The sequence below is a fragment of the Pseudonaja textilis genome, chromosome 16 (genome assembly GCF_049901715.1).
Source record: "Pseudonaja textilis isolate UNSWEBS1 chromosome 16, rPseTex1.2, whole genome shotgun sequence".
In the NCBI taxonomy this organism is placed as follows: domain Eukaryota; kingdom Metazoa; phylum Chordata; class Lepidosauria; order Squamata; family Elapidae; genus Pseudonaja; species Pseudonaja textilis.
In genome coordinates, this window is record NC_142005.1 from 8,786,208 (window position 1) to 8,806,706 (window position 20,499).

At 48.8% G+C, this 20,499-nt stretch overlaps 2 protein-coding genes across 5 annotated transcripts in view; both read left to right on the top strand.

Annotated features, from left to right (window-relative positions):
- TPM3 (tropomyosin 3) overlaps window positions 1-3,118 on the top strand; it is a 36,763-nt gene extending 33,645 nt beyond the window's left edge. For all 4 annotated transcript variants that reach the window (XM_087914032.1, XM_087914028.1, XM_087914039.1 and 1 more), the window contains one exon: window positions 1,586-3,118. In XM_087914032.1, the coding sequence (XP_087770158.1) occupies window positions 1,586-1,668 (83 nt within the window). In that variant the 3' untranslated portion in view covers window positions 1,669-3,118. The remainder of the gene's footprint in view (window positions 1-1,585) is intronic.
- Window positions 3,119-3,892: 774 nt separating this feature from the next.
- Window positions 3,893-20,499, top strand: part of NUP210L (nucleoporin 210 like) — a 30,778-nt gene continuing 14,171 nt past the window's right edge. Inside the window, exons 1-19 of the mRNA XM_087914043.1 lie at window positions 3,893-4,108; window positions 5,079-5,215; window positions 6,739-6,870; window positions 7,160-7,253; window positions 8,518-8,668; window positions 8,869-9,001; window positions 9,696-9,854; window positions 10,736-10,804; window positions 11,244-11,350; window positions 12,076-12,216; window positions 13,346-13,483; window positions 13,584-13,739; window positions 14,051-14,249; window positions 15,281-15,426; window positions 16,226-16,444; window positions 17,844-18,017; window positions 19,187-19,379; window positions 19,627-19,715; window positions 20,320-20,424. Of these exons, the coding sequence (XP_087770169.1) occupies window positions 3,930-4,108; window positions 5,079-5,215; window positions 6,739-6,870; window positions 7,160-7,253; window positions 8,518-8,668; window positions 8,869-9,001; window positions 9,696-9,854; window positions 10,736-10,804; window positions 11,244-11,350; window positions 12,076-12,216; window positions 13,346-13,483; window positions 13,584-13,739; window positions 14,051-14,249; window positions 15,281-15,426; window positions 16,226-16,444; window positions 17,844-18,017; window positions 19,187-19,379; window positions 19,627-19,715; window positions 20,320-20,424 (2,721 nt within the window). The 5' untranslated portion in view covers window positions 3,893-3,929. The remainder of the gene's footprint in view (window positions 4,109-5,078; window positions 5,216-6,738; window positions 6,871-7,159; window positions 7,254-8,517; window positions 8,669-8,868; window positions 9,002-9,695; window positions 9,855-10,735; window positions 10,805-11,243; window positions 11,351-12,075; window positions 12,217-13,345; window positions 13,484-13,583; window positions 13,740-14,050; window positions 14,250-15,280; window positions 15,427-16,225; window positions 16,445-17,843; window positions 18,018-19,186; window positions 19,380-19,626; window positions 19,716-20,319; window positions 20,425-20,499) is intronic.

A 20,499-nucleotide genomic window follows, 5' to 3' on the forward strand; every position in this document is an offset into this window, starting at 1 on the left:
TCCCCTGGCATCGGTTCAGCTGACGGGGAGGAGGATCCGTGGCTACGAGAGTTCCATCCGGCTGGTGTTGCGGAAGTTGGAAACAGCCAGAAGCATCTCGTTTGTGTAGGAAGCATGCTTTATTTGTATTTATTTTTTATTTTGGCACTGGAAAGATATATATATATATATAAAATTTATATTTATATTTTATTTGCTTTAATATAAAGGCTGTTTTCCAATCCTGGCTGTTCGTTGTTTGGCCTGGAACGGAGTTTAGTGTTTTCCTCTTCCTTTGCTGCTACGGAGTTTGAAATCCCAGGGAATATTTATCCCCCTCCCCACAAAAAAAAAATCCTAACAATTTCTGCTTTGCACACGGCGGCAAGCTTTTGGCTTTGGTCACGGGATGTGGGGGGGAGACTTTGACCCAGAAATGGAAGATCTGAGTTCTGATCCTCATCGGCCGAAACTTTTGGGTTAGAATATTCCAGGCTGTTCACGCTTTCTCAGCTCAGCTGCTTTGCAGGATCCGGCGTCCCTGCTCAAAATAAGAATTGAAATGAACAAGCCCTGATGTGAGTGTTCTTGTGGGGGTGTATGAACGTCGGTTTGTTTCCCCGGTGATGGGTTTTGCACCGATGGTTTTGATTGATGATTTACGAGGAGGAGCAGCTTTTCAAATGGATCCTTCGCCCCCTGCATGATATCCTGAACTCCGGATTCTCTACTGCATTTTTTTTTTTAAAAAAAATATTATTTTGCAATGCTCACAACTCCCTTTTGCTCAGACCTTCAAAAATAAATCCTGTGCATCTCTTCCATGCAAGACGAGAAAACGTGCAAGCCCAAAACATCGCAAGCTAAAATGTTGTGATTTTGTCACCGAAGCCACGTGTGGGCTTGTGTGGCCTCCCGGCCCAGAAATTGTTCCGTTGTGGTTCCAGGTTTGGGATTCTGGAGTAAATCTGTCCTTGAAGCCAATAACGGAAACTTTCAACATCGGCAAGAAAAATTAAAACGAGGAGGTCCTTGACAACTCTCCAAGCTCAACGCTTTTCTTGCAGACGTTTCACAACCCAATCAGGTAACATCATCAGTGCTGGTAGTGTGGATGTTACCTAGTTTGGGTGACGAAATGCCTGCAAGAAAACAAGCGAGGTCAGAGAGCATCCAAGACTCTTCGTTTCTACCCTCAGGTTATAAAATATTCTCCTTTATGGGTAAAGATCGAAGCGTTCCAAGTTTTGGACGGACCGTTTTCTTAAGCCTTGGTTCAGCCCGCTGCAGAAATTGGCGGAGGAAGGTTACACAAATTGCATTTTGTGTTTTTCTTTTTTGTCCGGCGCCATACCGCACAAAACTGCTTTACCTTTGGCCTGCGGGCACAGCTGCAACCGACAACCTCGCGGGGTTATAAATGAACGGAGAGAACCGTCCCGGTGGGAGCTGGGTAGGGGGAGGAGAGGCAGAAGCACAACCCATGCCAAATCGAAGCTTTGCGGGGCAGCACGGCAATGCCAGGGGCGCCGCTATTTTTTGGCGGGGGGGGGTGGACGACAACAAATCTCGGAGCACCGCTAACATGTTCTGCCCTTCCTTCCAGATAAGCTGAAGTGCACCAAAGAGGAGCATCTCTGCACGCAACGGATGTTGGACCAGACCTTGCTGGATCTGAACGACATGTAAAAGACCCCCCTCGGCGGCCAACCGTGGCCCCCTCTCTCTCTACCACGCGGCCCCTCCTGAGCAGCGGCGATTCTCTGCTTGAGTTTATCTCTGTTCTTTTTTTCCCCTTTTTTCCTTTCAGGAGAAGGGAAGAAAAGTACCAGAAAATTTGATCTCTAAACCCTCCGAGGTGGGGAAGAGAAAGAAAAAAAATTATTATAAATTACATTCCTGAAGTTTGGGGCCGACTTAGTTTAAAAACAAAAAAACACCTCTGCCGTGTTTTTATTTATTCTTTGCTTCCTTGCCCGCCAGACATTCCCAAATTTTCAGCCGGAAGGAAGGAAGGAAAAATAGGTAGCTCTCCCCCCCCCCACCTCCCTGGGAGCGAGCGCGACTGAAATGCACCCTTTTAAGGCATGAAATTATATGTGGCCGAACGTGTGTTTCGGGTTAACAGCCCTCCCTTGGCGAGCACGTGTCGCGTAGGCTTCCTCCACCCCCAAGTGCACAAACGTTGAAAGCGCACAGCTTTTAAATCGACGTGCCGTTCTGTTTCGCCTCTCAATCAGACGGGGCCCGATGTGACGGCGCGATCGAAGAATCCCAAATCCCGTCGTTTGCCAAAACAACCGGCAAAGCTTTTGCGGCATCCGCTTAACGGAGAAAGATTTGCTTCCGCCAGGAAAAAACAGCCCTTTTTTTTTTTTCCTCCTCTTTGTCTCTTCCCCTTTTCCCATTTTTGGGGGGGAATATTTAAATTCGCCTTTTTTTTTTTTTTTAAGGAATAAGTTGGGCTGAGGTGCGCTTTCTCTGCTGCTGTTTTAATCCCGTGTTTTTAATAACCTTTTTTTTTTTCCCCCAGCTAGGGGAAAAAAGAACTGTGTTTAAAAGAAAAAGAAAAAAAAACCATAATCGGGGTCCGTGTGTGGGTTGGTTTTTTTTTTAAAAAAAGTTTCCTTTTCTTTAAACCCATGTAAATTGTTCTTCAGCTCCTTTGCTCTTTTCTGCACTTAATTCTGACACTTTGGGGAAAACATTATATCCGAATAATCCACGTTTTCTTCCCACGTAGGTTTAAGTTTCCGGGTGCTTGGTGTTGGGTGAGGAGAGGGGCTTGTAACTTTTTGAATATGATGGGTTTCCCCCCCTCCCTCCTGTTTTTTGTTTCTAGCCAGGAGCTGATAGTTCATGGGGGACACCTCTGTACTCTCGAAATTTGATCCCCTAAAGGTTGTGTTAATTTTTTCTTTTTCTTTTCAATCTCTGTATAGGCCTTTGGGGTGTCATAGGAAGAATACTGTATACGCTGCCATGGCTTTGAAGAGCCACTGTGTGTATTTGTGGGTGGGGTGGGGGGAAAGGGAGGAATGAGGAAATTATATCAAGTGTTTTGATACTAAAAAAAAAAAATAGCTTCGGTCTTTTATTGTCTTTTTTTTTTGAATAATAAACAGAAATATTCCCTCTGCTCCTTTGTGATTTCTTTTAGTAGGACTTTCACTGGAGGGGTGGGGAGTGTTCAGAATTGCTAGTCCTTGACTTACGACCACAGTTGATCCCAAAATGTCTAGAATTATTATTAAAATTATTGGGACAAAATAGGTAAGGAAATTGTTTTTATTGACCACAATCTAGTAGTAAGTCAACAACCAGGCTGTCTTGTTATATTTACACCACCACAGAAAGTCCAAGGTTAGTTGATGGTTCAGCCCAATGTGTTCACAGTTTCTGGCGTAATGGCAAGACTGCCATTACGCCATAAGGGTAGAAATTAACTAACCCCCAACATTTGGGGGTTCACCATGAAGAAGAGCCCAATTTCTAGAACAGCCAGTTATTGCATTGAATCTTTTTTGCATTGCAAGTCTTGGCACCACCACTAGATGGCAGCAAAGGCCAGAGTTTAGGCCAGGGTGTCCCCAACCACCCTCTGTTGGTCGTTCTACAGTATTGCAGCTCAGAGATGGCCAATCTCCCTCGCTGATTCTTGAGAAATCCGATAAATACAATAAAATGGAATAATTCAAATTCCATGTTAAAAAAAAAAAAATCCGTGGAATCAAGAGTCCGCGCAGGCGCAATCGCGAGGAAGCTTCCTTCTCTCGCCCCCACACAAGCACGAGGCGAGAAGAGGGCGAGGGCGCACGCGCAGACCGAGGACACAGCGCGAAGTTGGCATGCGGCCAGGGCGGCGCATGCGCGCAAGGACAGCACGCGCGCGCGAGGAGCAACGCTTTAGGCCGCCATTTTTGGAGCGGCGGCCGGGCTCCTTTTCGAAGATGAGGGCGGTTTCCCGGCCGGGTCGGGCTCCGCCGCCGCCGCTTTTCCTCCTCGCCGTGGCGCTTCTGACGGGGCCCGCGGGAGCCTACAAGCTGAACGTGCCGAAAGTGTTGCTGCCCTTCAGCCGGGATAAGCGGGTGCCCTTCGTGCTGGGCGCTGAGGGCGGTTGTTATTCCTGGTGAGGGGCGGGGCCTCACGGGAAGGAGGGGAGAACGGGCGGGGGGGAGTGACGTCACGGAGTGGGGCGGGGCGAACACCCGGAAGTCCCATTAGGTAAAGCTATGCTACTGCTAATGCAGACAGAATTTTTTGGGAATCAATCCAAAATTTGCAACAACAAAGAACAATTAAAAAAAGATTGAAAAAGTTTTAAAAATTAATCCAGAATTGGAAAAAAAACACTATTGTTAATTCAGAATTGGGGGTGGGTGGGAACTATTGAAAAAGTATTAATTCATCCAGAATTTGGAGATAAAAAAAAATATTGCTAGGGATAATTCATCTAGTATTGAAAAATAATCTATAAACAATTCATTCAAAATTTGGGGGAAAAAACCATTAATACAAAATTGAAAAAGGATTAATTCATCCAGAATTGGAAAAAATATTAATTATTCATCCAGAATTGAGGTGGGGGGGGCGGAATTCATTGATTGAAGGATTGAGGATTGAAAAAACATTATGAATAAGTCATCCATTATTGAAATAAAAAAAAACAATCTGCTGCTGCTGCTAAACCACTGAGGGTTTGAGGATGTCATCAGGGCGCCTGATGATATTGTAATGGCTGTGATGGTGTCATCGTCGTGCACCTGATGGCGTTGTGCCAGTGAGAAGTCATCGTGCATCTGATTATTTTGTGATGACTGTGATGGCGTCATCATGCACCTGATGATGTGATGGATATGATGTCATCATGCACATTATATTATTGAGCCAGAAGTCCATCTGCTTCGTGTGTGTGTGTGTGTGTGTGTGTGTGTGAAAGAGAGAGAGAGTGAATCAATCAATCAGTCAATCAATCTCATGGACCAATGAAGCCTGCAAAAACCAAAGAGTTTGGGATACTACGGTATGTTGATGATTCGGCCTTTGTTTTTTGCTGTTGGAAAGAGGGAAGTCTAAGGTTCTCCTGTTTTGCCCTGTAGGTACTCCACCCGCCACGACACGGTGACCATCGATCCAATATACGAGAATGGGACAGTCTGCTCACAGAAGGCGCTGCTCACCGCTCGCTCTCTGCAGGCCACAAAGCTAGCCAGTGTGATCATAGCAGAGGAGACAGGTAGGTGGAGACAGGAAGCTGAAGGGGGACGCTGCCAGTTCAAGAATTCTGATTGGTGGGACTGTGCCCCTGCCCCTGCCCGGCTGTGAAAATATCTACGGACCCCTCACATCCCGGACATAAACTGTTTCAACTCCCACCCTCAAAACGACGCTATAGAGCCCTGCACACCAGAACAACTAGACACAAGGGGAGTTTTCCCCCGAACGCCATCACTCTGCTAATCAAATAATTCCCTCAACACTGTCCAACTATTTACAAAGTCTGCATTACTATTACTCTTAATTTTCTCGTTGTTCCTATCACCCGTCCCCTCCCACTTGTGACTGTATGACTGTAACTTTGTCGCTTGTATCCTTACGATTTTTATTGATTGTTTCCTGGTATGATTGGATTGCTTATTGTACCCTAAGACTATCATTAAGTGTTGTACCTGATGATTCTTGACTCTTGATGAATGTCTCTTTTCTTTTATGGACACTGAGAGCATTTGCACCAAGACAAATTCCTTGTGTGTCCAATCACACTTGGCCAATAAAGTATTCATTCATTCATTCATTCATTCTTTGGAACATTCTCCTGCAGACTCTTCAACATTAAACAGTATCCCACCTGGAATCGCTGCAGGGTTTGTTGCTGGACCCGCCTTATCTCAGAGGGGCGGCCAATGGCCAGCTCTTTGGCCAGCAGCCGGACCGTAGATGATGGGATAGGTTTCCCATTGTGTCCAGCGGCCTCTGCTGAGCATTCAAAGCAATTGACAAACTCATCCGCGATGTTTAGTTTCAGCTCTGGTTTTTTGGCAAGAACAGAGAGGGGAGAGAAGTGGCCTTTTTTTACAAATTAATACCTTTCCCGGCAGGCTGGTTGGGATCTTTAGCAATTCAGAGACAGGAAAAACGGACATTAAGGGGCGTGCATAAGTGCACCATTGTGCCTCCCGTCCCTGTCCTATTGTCCCCATTTAATCGTACCTCTTTCCTGTATTCTTACTCATGTTTATACTCATACCTATTATTTTGTAAGCAATGGACAAATCAAGTCAATAAATAAAAAATAAATAAACATTGAATCAGAATAGAGCTGGAAGGGGCCCTGGAGGACTTCTAGTCCAGCCCCTGTACCATTTCTTACAAGTGACTGTCCAGTCTCTTCTTAAAAACCTCCAGTGATGAAGGAAGGAAGGAAGGAAGGAAGGAAGGAAGGAAGGAAGGAAGGAAGGAAGGGAAGGAAGGAAGGATAGCAGAATAACAGAGTTGCAAGGGACCTTGGAGGTCTTCTAGTCCAACCCCTGCTCCATCAGGAGATCCTATACCATTTCAGACAAGGGGCTGTCCAGCTCTTGTCACAAGCTTTGGGACCAGGCTGCTTTCTTAGATTCTCTAACTCAAGGCTTAAAGGTTCTAAGCTAAGGTGAGATTCGAGACGGTTGAAGACCCGGTTTGTCCGGTTGACCTGACCCTGTTTCCGCTGGCTGGCAGCCAGAGAGCAGGAGATACAACGCTGTGGTTGGTTTTTTCCAGTGACGGGCCACTTGCTCCGTTGTGACATCATCGTGGATCTGATCGAGCAGGTGGAAATCGTCTCGCGGACGCGGGAGATCTACGTGGAGGACTCTCCCTTGGAGCTGAGCGTCCGAGCTCTCGACGCCGAAGGTGCCTGATCCAGATCCCGCCCAACCCTTTCAGTAATCCACCTTCCCAGCCGCCTGAAGCGGGCAGAGCTGGAGTCACCTTTCCAGCGGTGCCTTTTTCTCCGCATTGGCTAAGGCCGTTTGACCTGCCTGCTACCTTCATTGTGGTGCTTTGGGTATCGGGGTAAAAACAAAAATCTACCTTTTGTGGAGGGTTTGTAGAGGTGTTTTGTTAAAAATTGGAATACCGGATGGTCCTCCCATCTATTATGGCCACAAGCCCTTACACTCACTCGGCTTTCTCTCTGCAGGTAACACCTTCAGCAGCCTGGAAGGGCTGGAATTTGAGTGGAGCGTCGCCAAGGACGACGAAATGGAAAACGTGGAGCTCTCCAAGAAAATAAGGTGAGGCCGGATCCTGAGGGCCAATCGGCTCTGTGAAACTAGGCGGCGGCAGGATCCCCAGAGGCGGAGTCGAGTTTAAAAAGTCTTGGGAACAGCCTTTTGCGACAGATGGTAAAAAATTAATTTTTAAAAAAAATCGGCACACCTTTCGCTTACGAGATGCCTACGATCCTGGAAACAAAATGTCTGTTAAACCAGGTTTAAGTTGCGGTCGCGTTTGTGAGCAAACTTGTTGGAGGTAAATGAGCAGATGGATGGATGGATAGGAAGGTAGATGGATACGTAGATAGATGGATAGGTAAGTGGGTGGATGGATGGATAGGTAGGTAGGTAGATGGATAGGTAGATAGATACGTAGGTAGATGGATAGGGTGTGGGGAGGTGGATGTAAGGGATGGATAGATGATAGATAGACAGACTAGATAGATAGATAGATAGATGATAGATAGATAGATAGATAGATAGATAGATAGATAGATAGATAGTAGATAGATGATAGATCGATTAGATAGATAGATGATAGATAATAGATAGATTAGATAGATAGATAGATAGATAGAAGATAGACTAGATAGATAGATAGATAGATGGATAGATAGATAGATAGATAGATAGAAGATAGACTAGATAGATAGATAGATAGATAGATAGATAGATAGATAGATAGATAGATAGATGGATAATAGATTAGATAGATTAGATAGATAGACTAGATAGATAGATAGATAGATAGATAGAAGATAGACTAGATAGATAGATAGATAGATAGATAGATAGATAGATAGATAGAAGATAGACTAGATAGATAGATAGATAGATAGATAGATAGATAGATGGATAGATAATAGATTAAATAGATTAGATAGATAGATAGATAGATAGATAGATAGATAGATAGATAGATAGATAATAGATTAGATAGATTAGATAGATAGACTAGATAGATAGATAGATAGATAGATAGAAGATAGACTAGATAGATAGATAGATAGATAGATAGATAGATAGATAGATAGATAGATAGATAGATAGATAGATAGATAGATAGATAGATAGATAGATAGATAGATAGATGGATGGATAGATAATATGTCGATTGAATGGATGTATTGAAAGATAGATAGATAGATAGATAGATAGATAGATAGATAGATAGATAGATAGATAGATAGATAGATAGATAGATAGGTAGGGACGGATGTTCAAACGCTTGCAGGAGCTGAGCCTTTTGTCTCCTCTCAAACCTGGGCTGCTGCTTCTCCAGGATTTTGAAGTACTCCGAGGCGGAATACTCCCCACCCGACTACATCGTCCAGATGGAAAAGGAGGAGAAACAGGGCGACAGAATTTTGGTCTCGGGAATCAAAACCGGGGCAGCCGTCATCAAGGTCCGGATCCAGGACCCTGTTTACAAGGTGGGTAAGACGGATCGGGGCCCCGTGGGAAGCGTCCGTGGCAAGGCAGGGGTCAGCCAGGGCATCGCCCCCACCCTTAGGTTCAACCCTCGACAGCTCTGCCCACTTCACCCCCACCCCCCACCCTCGCTCCCCCCAAAACCGAAGGGGGAGAAGGCCCCTCTCAAGTCTCTGCTTTGTTCCTCCCTCCCTTCGCCCAGAAAGTCGCCGCGGCTTTGGTGCGCCTGTTGGTTTTGGAGAATATTTTCCTTATGCCTTCCTACGATGTCTTCCTGCTCGTGGGAGCTTATATCAAATACAGAGTTGGCCAAATAGTTCAGGGAAAGATCACAGGTAGGCTGCGGCGACGGCCCCTGTTCCCTGCCAGCGTTGCTCAGGGGCGTTTTGGCAGCCCCCCCACTCCCTGTCCGTCTGTCGGTAAGAGGGGTCCCCCATCCACCCCCGGGTGTGTTCGGTGAACCACGAAGTGCTTGTTCAGGGCGAGTGAGGAACACCTGGAATCGGCGGACCGTTTTCCTGGAGATCTCAAGCTCAAAAGCTGGTGGTCTTCACCCCCGCTGGCTTCCGGCAGCTTCTTAGCCAGGTGTGGGTTTGTTGGTTAAGCCGTGGTTACGTCCCTCCTGAGAACCCCGGTTGCTGTTTGACGGAGTGGCCTTTTCCCAATTTCAGAGGCTTTAAAAGGTCTGCGCTTTCATTTGTCCTGGTCTCTGACTGCCATAAACCAAATCGAGATTTGCCGTGGAAAATTGCTGCGGGCTTCAGCTCCCAAAATTGGCTACGCTGGGGGGAGGAGGGGGGGATTCTGGGACTTGAAGTCCTCAGCTCCGAAAGCAGCTGGAGCGAGGAACAATTGCCCTGGAGAACGTCCCTTGCAGATCCCCAGCTGAGCGAGGCCGGTTTTGAGGCTGGGCCGGAAGAGGCAAGATGGCTAACGAAAGTGGCTGGTGCGGAGGGAGCAGTCCACCCGTCCATGTTTTGCTAGAATGTTCTCCAACCCCCCCACCCCTTTTTTCCCCCCCCCCTGCAGAGGTCGAGCTGCCTCTGGAGCACTACGAGCTGCAACTGCAGGATGAAGTGAAGGCACCAAACGGGTTTCTTTTTCTCCCGGTGGCCCAACTGGACACCAGCACGGCCACCGTCACCGCCCTCCAGCTGGGCCAGGTGAATCTGGCCTTTGTCCATAAGAGTATCGTTTGTTAGTGGTCCCTGGAGGTAATTCTCATGACCTCTGACCCAACTTTCCTTCCTTCTTCCTTCCTTCCTTGCCTTCCTTCTTTTTTTTCTTCCTTCTTTCCTTCCTTTCTTCCTTCCTTGTCTTCCTTCTTTCTTTCCTTCTTTCCTTCCTTCTTTCTTCCTTCCTTCCCTGCCTTCTTTCCTTCCTTGCCTTCCTTCCTTCTTCCTTCTTTCTTTCCTTCTTTCCTTCCTTCTTCCTTCTTTCTTCCTTCCTTCCTTCCCTGCCTTCCTTCCTTCCTTGCCTTCCTTCCTTCTTCCTTCCTTCCTTGCCTTCCTTCCTTCTTTCCTTCTTCCTTCTTTCTTTCCTTCTTTCTTTCCTTCCTTGCCTTCCTTCCTTCTTTCCTTCTTTCTTTCCTTCCTTCCTTCTTTCCTTCCTTCTTCCTTCTTCCTTTCCTTCCTTCCTTCTTTCTTTCTTTCTTTCTTCCTTCCCTTCCTTCCTTCCCTTCCTTCATCCTTCCTTGCCTTCCTTCCTTGCCTTCCTTCCTTGTTTCCTTCCTTCTTCCTTCTTTCTTTCCTTCTTTCTTTCCTTCTTTCCTTCCTTCCCTTCCTTCTTCCTTCCTTGCCTTCCTTCCTTCTTTCTTTCCTTCTTCCTTCCTTCTTTGCCTTCCTTCCTTCCTTCCCCACTGTGTTGAAGGGCAAATGCCACCCTCCTCATGAGTAAGCCCCTTCATCCAAATCCCCTTTCCTCTGCATTGAGCCTACCCTTCCAGTGGGATCTGCTTGGCTTAGCCAGGAAACTCCTCCGCCCTTCTGTTTCACCCCCCCCTACCCCGCCCCCTTTCAGTTAAAAAAAAAAAAGAAAAAAAAGGTTGAATTCCTTACGGGCGCATTCAGACATCCACATGCGGGGATCGCTAGGCCTTCCGAACTGCACCATATATGTGGTAGAACCAGGATTTTTAGGTAAGGAGCAGTGGGATTCAAAAAATTGGTTACTACTGTAGGCATAGCTTGTTGGGTGTGGTGGGCAGGGGGAAGGAGACTTTTAACAAAAGATTTTTACAAAATCTCCAGTCAGAGGGAGTGTTTGCTGGTGCTCCGAACTGCTCAAAATTTCCTCTACGCTTCTCCAGAACTGACCCGAAACTGGCTGAATACCACCTCTGGGTCAGGCTGCTGCTCCAGGGGCTCCAATCTAGAACAGTGTTTCTCAGCCTTGGGGTTTTTTCGGATGGCTGGACTTCAACTCCCAGAATGCCCCAGCCAGCCCGCTAGTTCTGGGAACTGAAGTCCCCCCCCACCCGTGTTAAAACGAGGAACCCTGGGTCGGTTCCCCGCCCCGCATGAAGACGTGCGGATCGAACGGCGGCGTCTTCAGCTTCCCCTGGTTCCATCCTTGTAGGCTTCACGGTCCAGCCGGGGAACCGGTGGGTCTTAGAAGCGAGGAGGACCTACGCCGTCACGGTCGAAGTTTTCGACAAATCCAGCACCAGGGTCTACCCCTCCGATGTGAGTAGGCGTCGGGAGAAAACCTGCGTGCAGGTAGACCTCAAATGACAACCCTAAGGGAAGGTGCCCGCCGTGGCCGTGACCAACCCAATTTTATGACCTTGGTACAGCATTGTCATTAGACAAACACTGTGGTCCTTAAGTGAACCCAGGCTGAACCCAAAGGCCGGTCATGTCGCCGCTGTCAGAATGTCGAATCCAGCTCCCTAGGTAGGCCCTTCGGAAGGTCTCATGGTTGCTAAGTAACTAGTGTCAGCCGGTTGTCAAGAGCTCCGACAATCCACCCCCATTCAAATCATAAGTCTCTAACCGCATCTCTCAGAGTAAAAAAAACATTTATTAGGAGTGACCATGTCGACGTTACCTGGGTGCAGCCGACTCTAAGACACATCATTCATTTCCCCCTTGACCCTGGTCTTCCCTCATCCCCTGGATGTATATTCTCCAATGGGACACATCCGTACCCAAGAGTCACCAATCATGCTCTCTGGTAATAATCTTGTGTGCCATCAGCTTCGGCTGCCTAGCAATTATCTGAAGCATTTAAGGAATGCACTGCTTTCCTTTTCTGCTGGCAACTCAAAAGACCAAAGGAGTATTTTTTTGTTGTTGTTGACATCAAGGACTGCCTATAATTTACATTTCTCCTCCACCTGGCCTCGCTGCTAAGTTTTCCCCTTTTCCTGCTCAGATCCTTTTCAATTATTATCATTTTGCCTTCCCAGAACCTCCGAATAACTCACCAGTTCCCCCAGGAATATTTCGAGGAGTTCACGTCTTCCGCGAATGGCTCCTATCACACCGTTCGGGTGCTGAAGGAAGGAGTGACAGTGATTAAAGCCATGTTGCTCTCCGTGCTCCTCCAGGTTAGGAACCCAAAGGCTCTTCCCCAGCCGAGGAATTTTTTTCCCTGGCCTGCCGTCTTTAGTTTGAAGTCATCATTCAAATAACTTTAAAGAGGGGCAACTCTGCACATTTGATCTCCCAGCTGGGCCTGGGATTTAAAACAACAACAACAACAGGGCGTGGTGGGTTTGGAAGGGGTCAACCCTGATGTATTTAGCACATCTCATTAAAATATTCCAAGTAAAACCAAGGAAAGAACTTGGAGCCGTTTAAATGATTTTGCCCAGTTCATAGATTATTCTGTGAGGTGCCGGTGTGAACTTGGTGGTTTTCCTGCAGATATTTCATGACCTAAATAGGTAACATCATCAGTGCTGGAAGGGAACGGGGTTTGTGCAGGAGAAGGGGAGGAGGAAAAAAGTGAAAAAAATAGGAAGGGAGAAGGGGAGGGAGGGAGGGAGGGAGGGAGGGAAGGAAGGAAGGAAGGAAGGAAGGAAGGAAGGAAGGAAGGAAGGAAGGAAGGAAAGAAAGAGATGGGAATGAGAAGGAAGGAAGGAGATGGGAATGAGAATGAGGAGAAAGGAAGGAAGGAAGGAAGGAAGGAAGGAAGGAAGGAAGGAAGGAAGGAAGGAAGGAAGGAAGGAAGGAAAGAGATGGGAATGAGAAAGGAAGGAAGGAAGGAAGGAAAGAGATGGGAATGAGAAGGAGGGAGAAGGAAGGAAGGAGATGGGATTGAGAATGAGGGAGAAAGGAAGGAAGGAAGGAAGGAAGGAAGGAAGGAAGGAAGGAAGGAAGGAAGGAAGGAAAGAAAGAAAGAGATGGGAATGAGAAGGAGGGAGAAGGAAGGAGATGGGAATGAGAATGAGGGAGAAAGAAGGAAGGAAGGGAAGGAAGGAAAGAAAGAAAGAGATGGGAATGAGAAGGAGGGAGAAGGAAGGAAGGAGATGGGAATGAGAAGGAGGGAGAAGGAAAGAAGGAAGGAAGGAAGGAAATGCAAATGAGAAGGAGGGATAAGGAAGGGAAGGAAGGAAGGAAGATGGGAATTAGAAGGAGGGAGGTAAAGAAGGAGGGAGGGAGGGAGGGAGGGAGAGAGACAGCTGTCAAAAAAAAAAAACCCACCCCATTTCTCTTTTTAAATTCTCCCTGCAGAGCGGCTTGGAAGATTATTTTGTCTCCCCCATCAGCCACGAGCAAGAAATAAAAATCTACCTTCCCATCACGCTGACCCCCTCCTTCTTAGCCTTCCCCCACCATTCCTTGGATCTCTTGTACCGCTACAAAGTCCAGGTCAGCTGTGCCATCGGACTCCATTTTGCGGGGGGGAGGGGGGTGTCCTGGTGGGGGTGTCCCTTATTTCCTCTGAAGCCTTGCCCGTGCCTCTCTGAAGGTGGAGGGGGGCAGCGGCAACTTCACCTGGACCTCCTCCAACCAGTCGGTGGCCACCGTCACCGTCAAAGGCATCGTCGCCGCGGGGCTCACCAAGGGCCAAAGCGCAGTGCAGGCCAGGGACGTGCAGAACCCCTTCCATTTTGGAGAAATCCAGGCAAGTGCACCGAAGAGCTGACTCTGACACATCCTTCATCCCCCCTTGACCCGCCCCCTGGATGTATATTCTCCAATGAGACGCATCCATAGCCAGGAGTCGTCAATCATGCTCTCCGGTAATAATCTTCCGTGCCAACAGCTTCGGCTGCCTAGCAATTATCTGAAGCATTTAAGGAATGCACTGCTTTCTCCTCACTCCCATTCTGCTGGCAACTCAAAGGACCAAAGGAGTATTTTTTTAGTTGACCTAACCTTCCCCTGCCCCAGGCCCCCAGAACAGGTAGCAAAAAGGTTTGAATCCCACCCCAGGTGTATGTGCTGAAGCTGTCCAAGATGGAGCTCCTTCCCTTCCACGCCGACGCCGAGATCGGCCAGAACTTGGAGGTGCAACTGGCGATGTACCACGTGGAGAAGAAGACGGAGGAGGCCACCGCTTTCACCGACTGCTCGCTTCTGGCCTTGGACGTCAGCATGGACAAGCAAGGGGTCTTTGGGTTGAACGAAGAAGGTAAAACCCTCACTAGACCAGCTTTTCCTGGTTCGTGAGGGCAGGCTCTTCGGCCTGCAGGTGGGTCCTTGGCACCTGTCTCTCTTCGTTGATCTCCCCCCCCCCCCATCCATCTCTTGCGTGAAATATTGTGCAGGATTTCGTGCAAGAATTTGCTGAGGAAAACAACAACATAACAACAGGGATGTTTTTCTGTTTACTTTGTTCCTGCCTTTTGTTGTTATTATAACACAAGCTGGCAAACCTACCTAATGACTCCTCCCTCCCTCCTGTTTTTCTTCCCATTAGAACAACAACCCTGTGAGGGAGGGTTGGGTTGAGAGGGAGGAAATGGCTCAAAAGTCAGCCAGCCGGCTTTCGTGCCTAAAGCAGAACTAGAACTCCCCGTCTCCTAGTGATTGGCCCAAAGTCACCCAGCCGGCTTTCCTGCCTAAGGCAGGACTAGAACTCCCCGTCTCCTGGTCCCAGTCTCCTGGCCCAAAGTCACCCAGCCGGCTTTCATGTCTTAAGGCGGGACTAGAACTCCCCGTCTCCTGGTGATTGGCCCAAAGTCACCCAGCTGGCTTTCCTGCCTAAGGCAGAACTAGAACTCCCAGTCTCCTGATCCCAGTCTCCTGGCCCAAAGTCACCCAGCTGGCTTTCGTGTCTGAAGGTCTTAAGATCCAGTGTCTTAAGGTGGGACTAGAACTCCCCGTCTCCCGGTGATTGGCCCAAAGTCACCCAGCCGGCTTTCATGCCTAAGGCAGAACTAGAACTCCCAGTCTCCTGGGCCAAAGTCACCCAGCCGGCTTTCGTGTCTTAAGGCGGGACTAGGACTCCCTGTCTCCTGGTGATTGGCCCAAAGTCACCCAGCCGGCTTTCCTGCCTAAAACGGGGCTAGGATTCAGGGTCTTCCCTCACTTTCTACCCTGGAGTCTGGGGGACCGATAGCTAAGGGCCCACTCCAGGAGGTTGGGGGGAGGGGGAGGGTTTGGATTATGGTCCCCGTCGTCCTCTGCCTCCCGCAAACCAGCCACGATCTGGTTCCGCAGGGAAGCCGAAAGTCGGCGCCACCTCCTGCTCCACCATCCAGCTGACAGCCAGGTCCCTGGGTCACACTCTCGTCACGGCCAGCGCCACCGTCTTCGAGGAGTATTTCGAAGCCAGCGCCACTTTCGTGGCTTACGAACCCCTCAAGGTGAGGAGGGGATCTCGGCCCGGCCTCGGTTCAAGAGGGGAAGATCTCTCTCTGTGCGTGTGCGTGTGTGTGTGTGTGAGAGAGAGAGAGAGAGAGTTTCCCTCCCGCATTTCCTCATTTTTGTAGTCCTTAATCAAGGTGGCGAGCCATCAAGGATGTTGGTTGTGTCTGCAGAAAACTGAGCCCCGCTTTCTCTTCCCCCATTTGAAAATCTGTCTGTAATTCTGGAAACTTTGTTCTGCCAGGTTTCCTCCACATTTTTTCTCTAAACTGGAAAGCCCATCCCCCCCACAAACCTAGGATAGGACAGGATAGGATAGGATAGGATAGGATAGGATAGGATAGGATAGGACAGGACAGGACAGGACAGGACAGAACAGAACAGAACAGGATTCAGAAGAGAAGAGAATATAGAGGATAGGAATGGAATGGAATAGAATAGAATAGAATAGAATAGAATAGAATAGAATAGAATAGAATATAGAATTTAGAATAGAATATAGAATATAGAATATAGAATATAGAATAGAATATAAAATAGAATAGAATAGAGAATAGAATAGAATATAGAATATAGAATAGAATATAAAATAGAATAGAATAGAGAATAGAATAGAATGGAGATTAGAATAGAATAGAATAGAATAGAATAGAATAGAATAGAATAGAATAGAATAGAGATGAATAGAATAGAATAGAAGAGTTGGAAAGGGACCTTGGAGGTCTTCTAGTCCAGCCCCCTGCCTAGGCAGGAAACCCGACCCGTCCTCCGGCGTTCTCTTTCCCCGTTTTCCTCCAGGCCGTGAACCCCGTGCAGTTGGCCCTGGTGACCTGGCATTCCACGAAGGAGATGGTCTTTGAGGGGGGTCCCGGCCCCTGGGTGTTAGAGCCGTCCCGTTTCTTCCTGGAGCTGAAAACGGACGATAAGAAATTCCACGTGGCAGAAATCCGGCTGCCGGCTCGGAGGAAGCAGAACCAGTACATTTACCGAGTCACCTGCCTGGAACTGGGGGAGCAGGTGAGAAGGGAGGTGTGTGTGTGTGTGTGTGTGAATGCTTTCTCCCCGAAGACGGGCTTGATAGCCGAGGTCTTGGAGCAGGGCTCTCCGACCTTGGCCCCTTTAAGCCCGGAGGACTCCAACTCCCAGAATTCCCCAGCCCTCCCGGCAGACATTTTGGACCTGAGGCCCCAGGCGTCCTCCTCCAATCCTGACTCTTGGGCTCAAGTCAGTCTGGCTTGACCGAGCACCGTGGATGACTGAGGAATTCTGGGAGTGGAACATACGACGGGTGGTTGCAGGAATTGGGCATGTCTAGTCTAGTGGAAAGAAGGATCCGGGTGACACGATCCAAGGGGCTGCCCCAAAGAAGAAGAAGGGGGTCAATCGGTTCTCCAGAGCCCCCGAAGGCCAGTGAGGAAGCCATGGATGGAAAGTAATCCAGGAGAGAAGCAACCTGGAACTAAGGAGACGTTTCCCGAGAGAACGGTGAACCAGTGGAACTGCCTGCCACCAGAAGCTGTGGGTGGTCCATCCCTGGAGGTTTTTAAGAAGAGACTGGATGGCCATTTGTCAGAAATGGGAGAGGGTGTCTTGCTTGAGCAGGGGGTTGGATGACCTCTAGGGTCCCTTCCGATTCTGTTATCCTTCCTTCCTTCCTTCTCCATCACTGGAGGTTTTTAAGAAGAGACTGGACAGCCATTTGTCAGGGATGGTATGAGAACTCCTGCCTTGATCAGGGGGTTGGTTGGAAGATCTCTGCAGCCCTATGATTCTGGAAGGAAGGAAGGAAAGGAAGGAAGGAAGGAAGGAAGGAAGGAAGGAGAGGGAAGGAAGGAAGGAAGGAAAGAAGGAGAGGGAAGGAAGGAAGGAAGGAGAGGGAAGGAAGGAGAGGGAGGGAAGGGAGGAAGGAAGGAAGGAAGGAGAGGGAAGGAAGGAAGGAAGGAAGGAAGGAAGGAAGGAAGGAAGGAAGGAAGGAAAGGCAATGAGTGGAAGTTTCTCAGATACCTGGAATTAAGGAGAAACTTCACAACAGTGAGAACAATTAACCAGTGGAACTGCTTGTCACCGGAAGTTGTGGGTGCTCCATCCCTGGAGGTTTTAGGAAAAGCATGGACAGCCAGGGTCTCCTGCTTGAGGGGGTGAGTGGGGTTGGACTAGAAGACCTCCACGGTCCCTTCCAACTCTCTTATTCCACCTTCCTGTTTCCTGGGTTGAGGATCGCCGAAACCGTGTATCGCGCTAGAACGCGGTGAGAGCAGCTTCTCCTTTCGGTTGACGTGTAGCTCTCTGCCCTGCCCTCCCGCTGCCATCCTCAGCCTGGCTGTCCCCTCAACTACTGGCAGAGCTCAGAGCCATCCATCCATTTCCCCCACCACCTCCTCTTTTTTTTTTTTCTTCGCTCATCCCCCCCCAAAAGGTCTTCACCTTCGAAGTGGGCAACCGCCCCGGAGTTCTCAATCCCAGCCCCGCCGTGGAGATGGTGCAAGTCAGCTTCATTTGCGCCCACCCAGCCAGCATGACCGTTACGCCCGTGTACAAGTTGGCCGCCGGCGCGCCGGCCTGTCCCTCGCCTCAACACCACAAGCAGCTGGTAGGTGCGGGTGGCAAAGCCGCCTTGGGCAAAATGCCGCGTGGAGGCGTCCTCTCGTCCGGTGGGTGGGTGGGGAGGAAAAAAATGTGGGCCTTTGAAGGCACCTTTTTGTCATTTTATTTTCAAGTTTGTTTTAACGGCCGAGAAAAGGTGATCACCCCGGAGATCAACTTCAATGTAGTGAAACGTTAGCGCTTTGGCTAGAAGAATTAGAATTAGAATTCTTTTTGTGGGCCGGATGCGATCGGACACACAAGGAATTGGTCTTGGCGCAAATGGTCAGTTGAAGAGGCCGAGTGGGACGCGTGGCTGAATTCTTTAGACCCGACTAAAAGAAAAATAATAATCAAATGTGCCCTGTAGGTTGGCAAGATCCATCATTCCGGAATGTGGACCTTGGCCTGGCTAAATAGCGCGGATGAAAGTTTCCGTTCATTCATAAGCAAGTTTTCCATTGGTGGAATTGGAGTTATTTTAAAAAATAAAAAAAATAAAATCGGTTCTCCACCCCGACGAATCAGTTCTGAAACTTTTCCTTGTAATCCTCTGGTTAAGACATTTCAAGATACCTTTCCTTTGCCAAATTAACAGCCCTCTTGGTTTCAACCAAGTAACGTGGGATGCGTAGCTTTAAAAGAGAATATCTGTAGCTCTGTAGGGTTGAAAGGATGGATCCTTGGTGCTCTCTGAGCTGGGTGGTTTTCCTGCAGACGTCTCATGACCCAACTAGGGAATGACATCAGTGCTAGAAGGGGGGGAGGAGGAAGAAAGAGGAGGAAGAGGAGGAGGAGAGGAAGAAGAAGAAGAAGAAGAAGAAAAGGAGAAAGAGGATGACTGTGGGGTCCTTGGTGCTCTCTGAGCTGGGTGGTTTTCCTGCAGACATCTCATGACCCAACTAGGGAATATCCTCAGTGCTAGAAGGGGGGGGGGAGGAGGAAGAAAGAGGAGGAAGAGGAGGAGGAGAGGAAGAAGAAGAAGAAAAGGAGAAAGAGGATGACTGTGGGGTCCTTGGTGCTCTCTGAGCTGGGTGGTTTTCTTGCAGACGTCTCATGACCCAACTAGGGAACATCATCAGTCCTGGTTTGGTAATCAGAGAGCGCCAAGGACCCCACAACTCACACCTTTCTCCGTGTGCCTCTCCAATGCAACGGGAACGTTGATGCTTTCAGGTCCCCGTGTCCAGCCTGAGGAACACCGTTCTGGAGCTAGCGTTGTTTGACCAGCACCGGAGGAAATTCGACAACTTTTCTTCTCTCATCCTGGAGTGGACCTCGGCCAATGAAAGCCTGGCTCGCTTCACTCACCCGAGATCCATGCAGATGGTGGACAAGGATGATGGGACCGGACAGACAAGGCTCCACGGTGCGCCTCAGCATTCTCCTCTTCCAGTAAAATAAGAGGTCCCTCAGCCATTTTCTGTGTCTTCTCCAGAAAGCATTCAAGAAGTTTCCTTCTAACGTCTCTCTTTTTCTCCTCCTCCTCCTCCTCCTCCTCCTCCTCCTCCTCCTCCTCCTCCTCCTCCTCCTCCTCCTCCTCCTCCTCCTCCTCCTCCTCCTCCTCCTCCTCCTCCTCCCCTCCTCCTCCTGCCTCGCCCATTGGGCTCCCCCAGGACACCAGCTGTTGGAGGTCCATCAGATCAAAGGGACGGTTCTGATTGCGGTCAACTTTGTGAAATATTCGGAGAGAGGTAGCCCAAAAGTGAGTCCGAGGGGAAGGCTGGGTAGAAGGTGGTGACGGGGGACGTTTTAAGTTTTGAGAAGGGGAGGGGTGCGAAACACCCGAAGAGCATCACACAGGAGATGTGTGTTATCTCAGAAGGCGAGACGGGAAATAACGGGCAGTCGGGCGACGCCAGAAGGTTGGTGGGTTCTCCACGTCCGAACGAGCTCCTCCGTTTGAGTCCTGTCCACAAACGGAGGGTCCATTTCCACCCTAACTTCCGTACCTTCTCAGTGGATGGTCGCCCGTCCATCGCAATGTATGATTTTATATACTGTACTATACTTAGATTTTATGAGTTGACAGACAGGAGATGTTGAGGGAACTGATGGCTTCCCAGAGAGTGAATATTGTTGATAAATACAGAACAGGGCTCCACAAACTTGGCCCCTTTAAGACGTGTGGACTTCAACTCCCAGAATTCCTGAGCTAACATGGCTGGAGGAGGAATTCTGGGAGTTGAAGTCCACACGTCTTAAAGTGGCCAAGTTTGGAGACCCTCTGGTGTAGAAGGGACAGTGGCCTCCATAGGGGCAGAACCTCCTGCCTAGACCCCCGTTGTTGATTTCGTTGTGCATTTTAGGAGGTCTCTAACTCTCCCGCTTCTGCAGCTGTGGAGCTCTTGTTGGTTGACGATGTGACGGTGGTCCCCGATAACGTCACCATGTACAACCACCCCGATGTCAAGGTAGGACCAAGGGTTGGCTTCAGTCAGCTCTGGGACGTCCCAAGGGATGCTTTCATTGGAGTTTCGGAAGCCTTT